At 40.7% G+C, this 13,088-nt stretch overlaps 2 protein-coding genes across 2 annotated transcripts; one reads left to right on the top strand and one right to left on the bottom strand.

The window, feature by feature from the left end:
* Nucleotides 1-455: 455 nt before the first annotated feature.
* LOC114545690 (RING finger protein 223) lies at nucleotides 456-7,565 on the bottom strand. The gene is made up of 2 exons (XM_028564135.1): nucleotides 6,913-7,565; nucleotides 456-1,604 (listed from the first exon to the last, which is right to left on the bottom strand). Exon 2 carries the CDS (start codon nucleotides 1,513-1,515, stop codon nucleotides 871-873), a length of 645 nt encoding a protein of 214 aa, XP_028419936.1. The 5' UTR covers nucleotides 1,516-1,604; nucleotides 6,913-7,565; the 3' UTR covers nucleotides 456-870.
* On the top strand, nucleotides 6,832-8,438 carry si:ch73-335l21.4 (RING finger protein 223). The gene is made up of 2 exons (XM_028606154.1): nucleotides 6,832-7,435; nucleotides 8,046-8,438. The coding sequence occupies exons 1-2, from the start codon at nucleotides 6,952-6,954 to the stop codon at nucleotides 8,102-8,104; spliced, it is 543 nt and encodes a 180-aa protein (XP_028461955.1). The 5' UTR covers nucleotides 6,832-6,951; the 3' UTR covers nucleotides 8,105-8,438.
* The last annotated feature ends 4,650 nt before the right edge of the window (nucleotides 8,439-13,088 follow it).

The raw sequence follows: 13,088 nt of genomic DNA on the forward strand, positions 1-13,088 counted from the left end.
CCTACTTCAAAATTGTATTTAAGTACAGTACTAAATGAGCAGGCCATTGAACACATTCATAGACCACCTAATTTTCATACTGTAGGTTTAATGCCTCTGTTACCCCCCTTTTGTTATTGTTGTATTGAGAAAAATATGTGGTATCTATTGTTTTATTCAATGTTTTTTTCTTCTTCTCATGATTCTAGATTAATACATTGAGCTTGAGCCAGATATAATACTGAGGTGGAAAAATGTAATAATTGTGAGAAAAATACTAATGATAAAAATACTTATTGCCTTGCTTTTCAAAATGTATTTATTAGAAGTAAAATAAAGTACTATATTTTTCTGTCAAATTGTGACCCAAAAATTCTTTGCCAAGGGGCCCCTACAGCCCCAAAGCAGATTTTCTGTATCACATACGTTTGAAACGTTGGTGTTTGCTATGCACCAAAAAGGGGCAAACGAATGTAGTGAATCCACAACTGTGCACATTTTTATTAACCCATGACAATTTTTGGTGATCAGCTAATAACATTATTCAACAGGCAGATGGAAAACTTTATAAAACCTTAGAGAAGACAGCACATTTAGTTTTTAATCACTTTTTCATTCACAGTGATCTCAGTTCTACATTTCCAAATAAACCACTAGAGGGAACTCTTCATCAGTATATCAATGAAAGAGCAACACATATGCAGTACGGTGAGTAAGGATTGGTGTAAGTGGTGGTATTCTATAAATAACAATCAAATTTTTGTTGGTCCCATAACTACAGGGTAAACAGCAAACACAGTGGTCAAAAAAATATCTTCATTAAAATATAGATAAAAAAAAAAAATCTCTATATCAATATCTGCTATATAAAGGAGAACTATTTTTTTCCTATTAAAGTTTCTTGTTAAAGAAACGTGGCCCAAACACCACCCCGATCACGCAGGTGATCACAAACAGCACCCAGAAGGTGACAGCCAGCAGCTGCACACAGAACAGGGTCTTCTTGCTCTGCTCTATGACTTCCTCTTCACCCACCAGGCCTGGCGCCGTGCCATACGGCCTGCCCGGGTGCATCTGCTGCACTCGCAGGCTGACGGTGGGCAGGATGATGAAGCGGGTGTCTCTGCTGTCGCCCTCCACAGAGAGCACCACTCTCCGGTTGACAGTAGCTAGGCGTGTTGCCTTGGTCACAGGCAGGCGGAAGGCCACATGGGGTAGCCTGGCCAGGATGCGGGAGTTGCAGGGTAAGGAGAGGGCATCCCCAGTCTCCAGGGGGGTAAGGTGGCGGCACAGGGGGCAGGGGATAGCTGGTGGGCTGCGGAGGTTGGGGGGCTCGCAGGGGCAGAGCTGGATCCTCTGGAGGCACTCGGTGCAAAAAACATGGAGACACTGCAGCATCCGTGGGCGTTTGTTGTACTGGTTGTACTCCTGGTAGCAGATGGGACACTCCACATCCATGGGCTCCCCAGGGGTGGTGTTGAGGCAGGGTGCTGCAGCACCTGGGTCCTCCTGCTGGGTAGCTGGGACAACATCCATGGTGGGAGGGAGGGTGAGTGGATGGAGTTGGCTTGGGTGCTCAGTGATGGCAAGCTGCAACTTGTAGATGAATCAGAAGATGGTAAAATCTGTAAAGAAAAAACTTTCAACTTCAACTAAGATTAAGAGAACCCCAGAGGATTATGTGGCTTTTAAATGCCAGGATCTGCTCTCCCTGGGATGCAGCTTTGTTTCTTCTAAGTTTTATGATCAGATTCCACAGCCCATAAGTCATAGCATTCATCCATTTAACCACTCATCTTTCCACCGTCTAACAATTCCCCCCTCCCACCTACTCACAATCACCCCGAGTCCATAGTATGTGCTGGCCTGCGCTCTCAGAGCATTTCCAGGAAGCTACGGAGTAAAAAAAACAAAACAAGCAAAGCAACAGTTGTGGACAGTTATAAGTCACAGTAATAATACTTTCTGCATGTTTGTGTGCACGTCCACTTCTGCACTCAGATGTGTTTTAGTTGAGTCACTTAAAGAGCCACTCCACTGATTTTACCGAGGAACATTTGGTCTGTGAAAACAGTTGTATCTTCAGTGGCTCTTTCTAATGTATGAGAAAATAACCCTGATGATGATGTAATCAGGGTTATCTTAGCTTTAGACTTTCAAGAATTTTAAGAAGTAAGTTTGTGTTACAATCTGACAGCATGGAGTTTGACAAATGTGAGCATTTGCATTGAGCATTTGGTCTGACAAAACACACTATTGAGTTGCATCATGGGAAATTACAATTATGTTGATGCTCGCTGTACTCACAGCCATGGGCTGAGCTGCACAACCACAGGAGACCTGTTGAAATACCTTAGTCGACTGGACTTGTATTAGTAAGCAGCTGTTTATTTTTGTAATATATTATATGTTTTATTTAGATGGTGAGAGGAAAAGGGAGAGACCTGCAGCGAAGGGCCCAGTGATGAATTCAAACCCGGGTCGCTGAGGTCATTGTCATTAATATTAAATGTTTTAAATGTACTGAGAATCCAATGCTTTGGTAGCTTGACCTATTCCTGAGACAAAAAGTATATCTCATTTTCTACTGTTTCGATTTTCACCATTCAATTTTAAATTTGTTTCTTGTAAGTGTGCCAACTTCATTATATATATATATATATATATATATATATATATATATATATATATACACATACACATATACTGTATATATATATATATATATATATAGACACAGCGGCGGCTTGTTCAGAATACGATCTCATATTGTACTAAAATAGTGTTTCTGAAAACATTTTAAGTGAGAAATAGGCCATGCAGTTGCTGAATCTGTCTTCATTTCAGATCGTCAAAGGTCAGTTTAAAAGATTTTCGTCAGATTTTGAGAGACTCTAGTCACGCTCCTTCTGCTCCCCGTTTCCGGCTTAGCACTCTACCAATCAGATGGGTCATTTGAGTCTGACTGTCGGCAGAGCCTGCCCTGCCGATTATACATGTCAAATTGGCCAAAATGAAGGCCAACGGCCCCTCGGACGGACGACGGCACGGAACACACCGAACAGACTTGAGTCACTGACCACGCCAGACTGTCCAATGGCTGATTATCGGCTTGGTGTGTCAGAGCCTTTAGATGAAAGGATCTAATGGCTCTTTTCCATTACATGGTACCTACTCGCCTCGTCTCGCCTCGCCTTTTTTGGTTTTCCATTACGAAAAAAAGTCCCTGGTACCTGCTAACATGTACTTTTTTTAGTACCTCCTCAGTCGAGGTTCCAAATGAGCTGAGGTGAGCCGAGAAGGTGACGTGAAACCCTGCAGGCTACAGATTGGTCGGAAAGAATCGTCACTGATCACTGCATTGCTAGCGACAGCTGGTACCATGTAATGGAAAACATCATAAGGCTACAGCCAGCAGCTGGTTAGCTTAGCTTAGTTTAGCATAATGACTGGAAACAAGGGGGAAAGCTATCCTGGCTCTATCTGGTAACCAAATCCACCTACCACCATGTCTAAAGCTCACAACTTGTTTTTATACTTCAGTTTTTGTACATATTAGGCTCGGTTTCCCTAGATTTCCAGTCTTTACACTAAGCTAACTTCCTGCTGGCTTTTTATAAAACAAAGCATTTGATTTGCTTTGCTTTACAGACACTTTTTTTTGCTCATATGGGACAACTACAAGGCAACCCACGTTCATGGGGGGATTGTTGCTTAGCAGATGGGGTCTCCTTTGAATTGGTCCATGGTAACACATACCCTGAAACCTTTTCTTCCATAAGACTACTACACATTCATAAAATCCGAGCAAAAATAGGGGTTCAAATATAATTTACACCAACAATAAACATTTTGCTTTTCTCCAAAATCACAACAATGACAAACAAGTTGTGAAAGGGAAATGTTGAAGCCAGCACTGGATAATGAGCCCTCTTGTATCAATGTAGCCCACCAGGTTCAGTGAGATTATATTGAGAGAAACTGGCAGTGATCCATCTTTACACCTAAGAAGCAGATAAGAGAGCCACTTACCCACCACACCCTCTTTTGATCAGAGCACACTGCCTCTGACCCCGGTACTTCCCCTCTCACAATTCATACTTCTTCTCATGTTGGTACAGGTCTCTTCTGGCAGAGTGTCTTCCTCCCTCTTATGCGTGCACATTCAACTTTCTATCTTAATATCCTGTATCTACTTGGCTGAAGCTCGGCTTACTGGCAACCTCCTGTTTTCGCTCCATCTCACCTGATTTTACTCGTCTCGTCTCATCTCATCTCTATCTAGTCCCCCCTTGAGGCATCTCTATGGTTTGCTCAGCAGTAATTAAACCCTTGGTGATGTGAAGGTAACCAGGACACACGAGACAGAAAATGACAGATTCGTAGTCTACCTACCCTACTCGCATATTACCGGTATGTTATTATGCTTCAACACAGTCAGCATGTCGGAGTTTTAAAATAGCAGTGTGTGGATTAGGCTGTAACAATCTTCCATTTTTCTACATTGAAAGTCAGTTGTTTAAGTTGATACTATTAAACATAGTTGAAAATCGTCTCACATTCTAGTGGATGTCAATTAGAAACAAAAAGTAAAAGTAATGTTTGTTCAGAGCATGGTGTAAACAGGTGAATTATTGACAGTGAAAATGAGAAATTATGATTAATTACATAACATGACTCATAACCTGTAATATCTGTTACACCAAACATATTTAACAGATTTCCTTGTAACCAGCTTGTCCTGTACAGACAGGCTTGGCGCCTATTCTGCTATTTTCAGTTTGTGATCAAAACATAGTTATCAAGTTGACTTTTACTAAGAGATTTAGAATTAATGGGATACTTGGTAAAAGGAATATGCTTAGTTTGAGTTCCTCTGTGGGCACTTTACTCCAAAGCCTGATGCTGTGAAAACTTTGTGACAGATCTTTAAGTCTTTAGCAAGAACTTACTAAAAAAAGAATAGACCAGATACAGGGCATAATGATAATTGAATGTTCCTATGTGGGTTGAGAAAGTTTTACAACCACCAGACTTAACAACATATTTTAATCTTTGTCAAATGTCCCTGAAAAGCTAACATTTGGCAGTTTTCAGAATAAATTGAGCAGTGACTGGATATTGTCCCCCATCAACACTTTTGTTGCAGCCAGTATAGACAGTAGGAACAATTATAGCAATTACCATTAAGGTCATTAAAGCCTTTAAAGTTGATGATCCCTATCAAATTCTAGATTTGTACTCTAATGTTCAAACTGAAAGTGACATGTTGTGCTTATTGTTCAGGGGTGTCTCACCCCACAGGACACACACACAATAAATTCACAAATCTATAGCATAAAAGATGCTTAGCTTGTTAGTGTTTGCTAACAGTAGGCCTATATCACTCATTGCACTGCATTTAATCAAAGTATAAATCCAGCCAAAACAACCTTTCACTTAGAACTGACTGAACTCATATTTCGAGAATAAGGAAAAAAAATATCTTGCTATAGCCTAACTATAGAAAGAATACTACATTACATTTATTTTTAAAAACACATAAATAATCTTGCTAAGAGTCAAGTAAATCATTTCTTTGGAACTGGAGACATTTCCCTTTGAATATTCTAAGTTTTGGGGAAATGGTTTCCTTTACTAACTTCAGGTTAAAAAAAAAAAAAAAAAAAAACATTTACAGTAAGTTCAATGCTGAAGGCAACAACCAGGAAGACTTAAAAAAATTAAAACACACACACACACACACACACACACACACACACCAGCATCCAATTACCTGAACCAAAAAAACATACACAGGAAGAAAAATAAGATGTAGTTAAGCCCAGTTGACCAACAGAATTGGGCTAAAATATGTAAAAGAAAATAGTCTTATTAACAGTGGGAATATTCACAATCCATGCATCTTAACACCGGAGCATTCGGAAATGCCTGCACACACACTGTTCTGTCCATAGCTTTTGGACGTTTGGTGCATTCAGTGAGTTCAGATAAACAAGCTTTACATTCCCAGTCAAAATAACTCAACCAAATGGAGTCTATCAGCCTGTACAGACTGAAGCACTCCCTGCTCCCCCCCCACCCACCCCTCCCCACTAATGGCTATGTGACTATGAAACACTCCTCTTCTGGAACTGGAGACATTTCCCTTTGAATATTAATATAAGTTTTGGGGAAATGTTTTCTTTTACTGCCTTCAGGTTAAACAAAAAAGAAAAGCACATTTACAGTAAGGTCAATGCTGAAGGCAAAAACCGGGAAAGCCTAAAGTAATTAACAATGAGACAACTGTAACACACACACACACACACACACACACACACACACACACACACACACACACGATTGTTGGCCAAGATTTTAGCGGAAATCACCATGAAAGGAGGTCATGCTGGAACAACAGATAAGATGAGTGTTGTTTGGGGATTACCATGGAGAGGAGAGTCGCTGACGTCACACACACAAACACACCCTGGAGCGTGAGAATGAGGAAGGGTAATCTGAAACAAGTTCAAGTTAGATTAGGTACGAGGAATCCTGGACAGCCTTCACATTTTTCACTTTAAATTTTAAGATTTGGGGCCTAAATAAGGAATCTAAAAGCAAAAACTCAATCCCATTTAATAGGCCTAATAATCAATAGAATTATTGTAATGTCTTGCATCAGCTTGCACCTGGTCTGTGAGATTTTTTCCTGTAGGACATATGCAGTAGGCCTACTCATTGTGTGACTGGGAAAACACAGCTTTTTGTCCCTTACGTCATACACAAAATAGGCCTATATACGTGAGGTTTTAGGTTTCATTGCATCATGTCTATTTGGAGCTTGATGACTCATGGCCTATGTTTATTTGGATCAAATCCACTACACTGTCTGCCCTCCTCTTCCTCCCACACACGTCCCACACCCTGTTATAAGTATGAACATCTCACCAAGACGTCATTCAAACCAAGCCAGGATCAGAAAGCAGGATGTACACAGAGCATGAGTGCGGAATTTGTTACGGGACCTACAACGCAGGTCGGCGGTGTCCCCGGGAGCTCCACTGCAAACACAGCTTCTGTGAGAGCTGCCTGCTGGCCCTTTCACGACCCCTGGGCCCCCCCGATGAGGCACGTCTGGGAGCGGACCGATTCATCGTCTGCCCGCTGTGCCGACACACCACATCCATCTCCGGAGAGGGGACGATGAGAGCCGAGCTGAGGGTGGATGAGTTAGTCCTGGAGCGGTTGCTAGCTTCGGGAGTCCTCTACCAAGAAGAGGAGGACGACCCGGAGGAAGAGGAGAGTCGCGTTCAAGACGGTTGTGACGACACCGAGGAGCCGACGCTTACCGAAACTCCAGCCGAAGATAACGACTTCTCCTCGGGCTCCAGAGGTGGGAGGCTCCGGCGGTCTTGTAGGAAAGTTTGGCGGTTGATTAGCGGGAAGAGCTCACAGCGGAGGCGCGGAGAATGTAAGTAAACAGCGGATTGTGCATGGCTCATACTTAGTTTTTCAATTTGTAATGTTGTTGGCTAAGTAAACAGCCTCATGTGAGAGGGACAAAACATTAAGAAGTTCTTAAAATGAACAGTTTGCAAATAGTAGGGCTGTCCTCGACTAAAGAAATTCTTAGTTGACTAACACTTATAGGATTTTGTTGACTAATCGATTAGTTGATTTAATCGACAGAGCTGTGTGCTTTGAGAGGTGGTTAAGACTAGAAAAGCACAATATAAATGTAGTTAATTAACCATCTGTAGAACTGAGTTTCTCCACAATTAATCCTGCAAAAGAACCACTTTAAATCTTGTGTTTACCAGAAATGTGCTCAGAAGTTTCCTGAAATAAATAATTAAGCATGAATAGGCATAAAAAATGACTAATCGACTAAAGAAATCTTAATCGACTAAGACCAAAACGACCGATTAGTCGACTAATCGACTAAGAGGTGGCAGCCCTAGTAAATAGAGTTTGGTGTTTAAAAAAAAAAAGATCAGATGATCCTTAAGGCTTTATTTTAAAAATAGTGGATACATAGCCTAATTGTTCTAATGTGTCCTGTTCCCGTTTTCCTCTACCAGGCAGTATGACCAATGATGACATGAGGAACCTCGCCATGATGTCCTGCTACATGTTTTAAGGGGTCCACAACTTCAGATACCTTGGATAATGTGATGACTATATTTATTTTTCAATGGTTCTCCCTTGAAACTATGGACTAATGATGATGATGATGAAACCTTGATGGCAAGATATACACAGCCAACAATGATTTAAGCCATCTTTTCAGTCAGATTGCTTGTTTATAAGATTACCATGTAGCTGTAAAATTGTGAATTCCCAAAGTGGCCCTTTTTAGGCCTATATATTTATGCACTAATGTATGTGATAGTTAATATTTTTATAAATGTATTTTATTTTTTAAATATTGTTACATATTTAAGGACAAATAAATGATTTCTGGTTTCAACTTACTTTGAAGTTTTTTTTTATGGGAGTTTGGGTGATTCAGTGTGTGCATTTTAAACAAAATCTAAACAATGGCCTACAGCTTTGGCCTGTGTTTGTGCAAAAATACAGTGAAGTCTCTAGGCCTAAGCAGACTTGACAAAGTAAAAGAAGACTTTTAAAGAAAATCAAGGAGGAGGCAAAAGTGGTAGAGAAAGATGATTACTGTAAACTGAGGGAAAGAGATGGGCTTTTCGCACGTGTAATCATAACATTTGAAAAGAGTAGGGGATTAGTTTTGATTGACAGCTTTACGATTCCCATAAATAACAAAAAAAATACTCCTGAGTAAGAGTTTTTTTCTTTTCTTCTGCAGACCCTTGTTTGTCTTTGCGCTGGTCTATGCAGCTGTCATGTCGTTTATCATGTGTTCAGATGCTGCTGCAAGAGGTGAGCACAAACGGGCCACTATCTGCCAGGCCAATGTTGTAGTGTCTGCATTTTTCCGTGAGCTAATAATGCTCACCTTGATGGCTCTCTGAAAAAACTTTTATGAGGCATGTGTTGGCTGATTGGGAGGTGGTAAGCTTTCTCTTGGCAATTTGACAAAAATGTAGAGAGATAAGGATTTTATTTTTATAGAGAGATTTATAGCAGCTTGTGTAAATGAATTTAGAAAAGGTAATTGATCTTTAGACATAGTAATTTCAGGTTATTTATTAATTTAACTAACTGAGGGTATACAATGACCATACAATATTAAAATGTCACACATACAGTATGTGCCTGGATAACAGCATTAGAAAGAATACATTTTTTCTTATGTCCCGATTCTTTTCCACCTTCAGCCAGTCCCATAACAACCCAAGTAGACAATGGAGTGAAGCACATTGTCCTGAGACGACTGTATACGCCATACAGTCAACATCCCTTCTTTACTAGTCTGCCATTAACCAAAACTGGACTCCAAACTGGAACTTATGTTGAAACTGATACCAGAGGGAATGATAGAGTAGCCTTGTCAATCATTGACCATCAAACAAACATCAGTACAGCCCAAATAACAGACACTCCAGAGCAGAAACAACTAGAACTTTAGTGCACAGTGGAGTAAGGCCAGCACGCAGCTCCCAACCTCTCTCTGGAAATTCTTATAATTCATACCCAGTGATCATTAGGAAAGCATCTCACAAAGAAGTTGCCAGTCTCTTTAAACAGAGTTCCAGTCCTCCACAGGTTTGGGACCCCAAAAATGCTCAGAAATCCTACATCAAAGAAAAGGTTCCCAGAAATGACTCTCCTTCCCTTTTTTTCATCCCAGACTGGTAGATATTGGAGTACTTCACTGCCAACTTCAATAGGGCATTACAGCGGCTTTACAGTGACAAATGAGCTCGCTGCGGCTGGGGCGCACAGTGCATCTACTGGGATTCAATCAAGCAAATTTCTTGGCTCCCTAAGCCAAACTGCTCCTCGTGCATCATCAATCAGCAACAGCTTAGACACCTCTGCTATTAAAAGCATCCCCAGGCCAGAAAAACTGACATCATCCATCACAGATTTTTCCCAGGGGTTTCACTCTGTGAGCAGCACTGAGACACCAAGACACAAAAAGGTCAAGTCATATCTGCTAAAGGGCTCCCAGACCTCTTTTGGTGAGGCATACAGTCACTGGTGATGGATCCAGTGCTTTTCCCACAACACCACATAAGCAAAGGGCCTCTGATGCACAAGTTTACAGCAGGGTTTCTTCAAATATTACACAATTACAACAATTGGAAAGAAAAGGCCCAATAAAGAAAGTACAGCATCTCTCTGAGAATTCCAATCCCCTGACCAAATCTCAACAATACAGCTTTGACAAAGGAAAGGACTATAAAATCGCAAATAGGCTTATATACCCCTCTTTATCACCAAAGTTTAACTTTGGCCAGAGAGAAGCATCTACTACACCAGCAGAAACTGAGAGGACACACATGGATAATTCCTCAGATATTATTACAAAAAAAACTTGGCCTTCTCCAAGGCCATTGACATCAGGATTCGAGGAAGCCCACCCTCTGCTACCTGAAAGTGATGCCGGTATGGACAGCAACCCAGATCGCAGACAGTTTAGAATCCACAAAAGAATATATGGTCTCAAAGGATCGACCACTTGAGGGAGCCAAAACTTTAGTTAGTGAGCCAGACATGTCTGCCAGAGTCCAGCAGGGTTTTGAAGGTTTTAAACATAGAGGCTCACAGATCTGGCAACCGAAAAGCAGCCATTCCACAATGAGCCGAAATGAGCTAAGAAGTGAAGACCTTAAAACACTTTTAACGACAGCAGGAAGCACTGAATCGGTCACCAGATTTACACCTGACAAATACAAAAATAGACACAAAATCTATACATTCTTAGGCTTTGGCCCTGTTCAAAACAGCATTGCTAGAAACAATGCACACGAACAGCATCCAGCATCACCAAGTCCCAGAATTTCCTCAGCTATTCTCAGACCAGCAGGGAAACCCACAATTGAATCCAGCCCAAAATCTGAGCCAAGAACACCCAACAAAACCAAATCTGTCGCAACGGAGGCGAGCATGCTCAACAGTTCCACCAGCCACATTGTGAGAGGCAAACGTGTGAAAGGAAATGGCAAAAAGCTCAATGAATATACCCTCACCAAAGACACTGGAAATGCAGCCATAGTCAGGCTGCTTAAGAGGCCTGCCAGGGTCATAGCTATCACGTACGCTGATATTCTTGGCAGTGCCTCGTTCAGCGGTGTCACAGCTACAACCCAGACACCAATCACACCAGCTGATAAGGACTATTTGACAGCTACAGCCATGCAAAAAGAGGGGGCGGGTCATTGGACTGAGGATGCTGTGCTTAGTAGCGGCAACACGAGCAGAAATCCTGCAGCACATGCTAAAGATGAGGTAGATTTCAGTAGTGTTGAGGAAAACAAGTTGGGTGTTAGAAGTGAAGAAGTTGACAATGGCATGAAAACATCCGGGGCTTTTGACACGTCTAATGTTTTGTCAACTGATACCAGTCAGGGGCATAGTGTGGATTCACTAGAACTAGATTATCTACGAATATCAACGTGTAATATCTCCTTCAAGTCAATGAATTTGTCCCATACTGAGAAATGAGAGGAACTTGTTGAATTGTCATGTGGTTGGAAAAATCCCAATAAAAGTTGGAAAAGTAGGCCTACTTGTGATTTTGTTCTTGTGCAAACAATGGCTGTTAGGAATTCTTTAGCAATTTATATATATATATATATATATATATATATATATATATATATATATAAATAAATTTCACCCATTTCTACTGTATGTAAGAAAATCTTAGTGTTTGGTAACACATTTGATAATTATCCAAATGTGTCCCAAAATCATTATGTTAATAAATAATATTTAGTCTTGGGTGTAATTTGTTTACAGGAATAGTTAACAGTTAATAGTTTGCAACCGCTAACTTCCTGGAGTCTGTACTGGTTGCCTGGCAACAGGTCCAGGCCAAAAACAGTAAAATGTTGTCCAGAATTTATTAGAGCCCAAATAATGACATTATTAGTTGATTATTCAATGAAGAGACAATTAAATGGCAACTATGGCAACTGGTGCCGCCTACTTCTTGAATGTGAAAACGTTCTGCTTTTAGTTATCAATCCCATATAACAGTAACAGTTTTGGGCTGTTTGTTGGACAACACAAGACATCTAAAGACATTGGCTTTTCAAATTCTTTTCAGAGATTGGTTTTCCCATTCCCAAATTCATCGTGGTAAAAGCCACTCATCTGGCAAGACAAGCACATGCTTACAAGAAATGCTGGGAATTATTAAAAAAATACCTTAAATCATGACCATTACAATAACAACCTCCTGTCTCCTGGGAGAAACCTTATGAGTGGAAAAATCGATACTCATCAAACATGGACTTCTGAGGATAACTTTTGTCTCATTTGGCAAATTATTTGCATAATGTAATGTCAAGTATGTAGAAGGAAAGGAGATGTCATACTTGAGGCTTTTTTATAAAATAATTGTATTCCCATTCCTTGTGTCCTCATTCCCAGGCAGGCAGCGGCTATTCAGTGTGCTGACACAGATTTTCCACCTCCTGTTTCGAGCTTACAAGGAGGGTTTCAGCATGCTGGTCTCTTGGTTTACACGCTATGAGATGGAAAAACCTGATCTTCCCCTTTGTTAGAAGGTCTTCCCGTGACTCTGCCAAACCAGTAATAAGTATACCAAGAGTAATTGAAGAAAACAAGTAATTGTGTGGTCTGTTTGTATTGATTTGAGCCATAAAGGAAATGCTGTAATTGAATTTATTTGTTAGTTTCAATCTCTTATCTAAATTTGTATTGGCAACTGAATTGGCTATGGATTATAGTTGTCTGCATTCACAGTAAGAGCAGATGGCAGATGTTCCACCAGATGGCGGTACCCATCCTTAATATTATCCCAAGTGCGACCTCAACTATTGAATGTTGTTCTCATGCTTTGGGGTCCTTTTGGGCTACATAACTTTGAATCATAAGGAGTTTAAAGAGGATTAGATAAATTGCAGGATTATTGTCATGGATTTTGGGCTTCCTAAGCTTGAAAAAGCTTACAATTAAGAGTAAAATTGATGTTTTTGCTTCCACCCTTATCAATCAGCCAACCAAGCGTT

Source organism: Perca flavescens, chromosome 19 (assembly GCF_004354835.1).
Source record: "Perca flavescens isolate YP-PL-M2 chromosome 19, PFLA_1.0, whole genome shotgun sequence".
NCBI classification, from domain to species: Eukaryota; Metazoa; Chordata; class Actinopteri; order Perciformes; family Percidae; genus Perca; species Perca flavescens.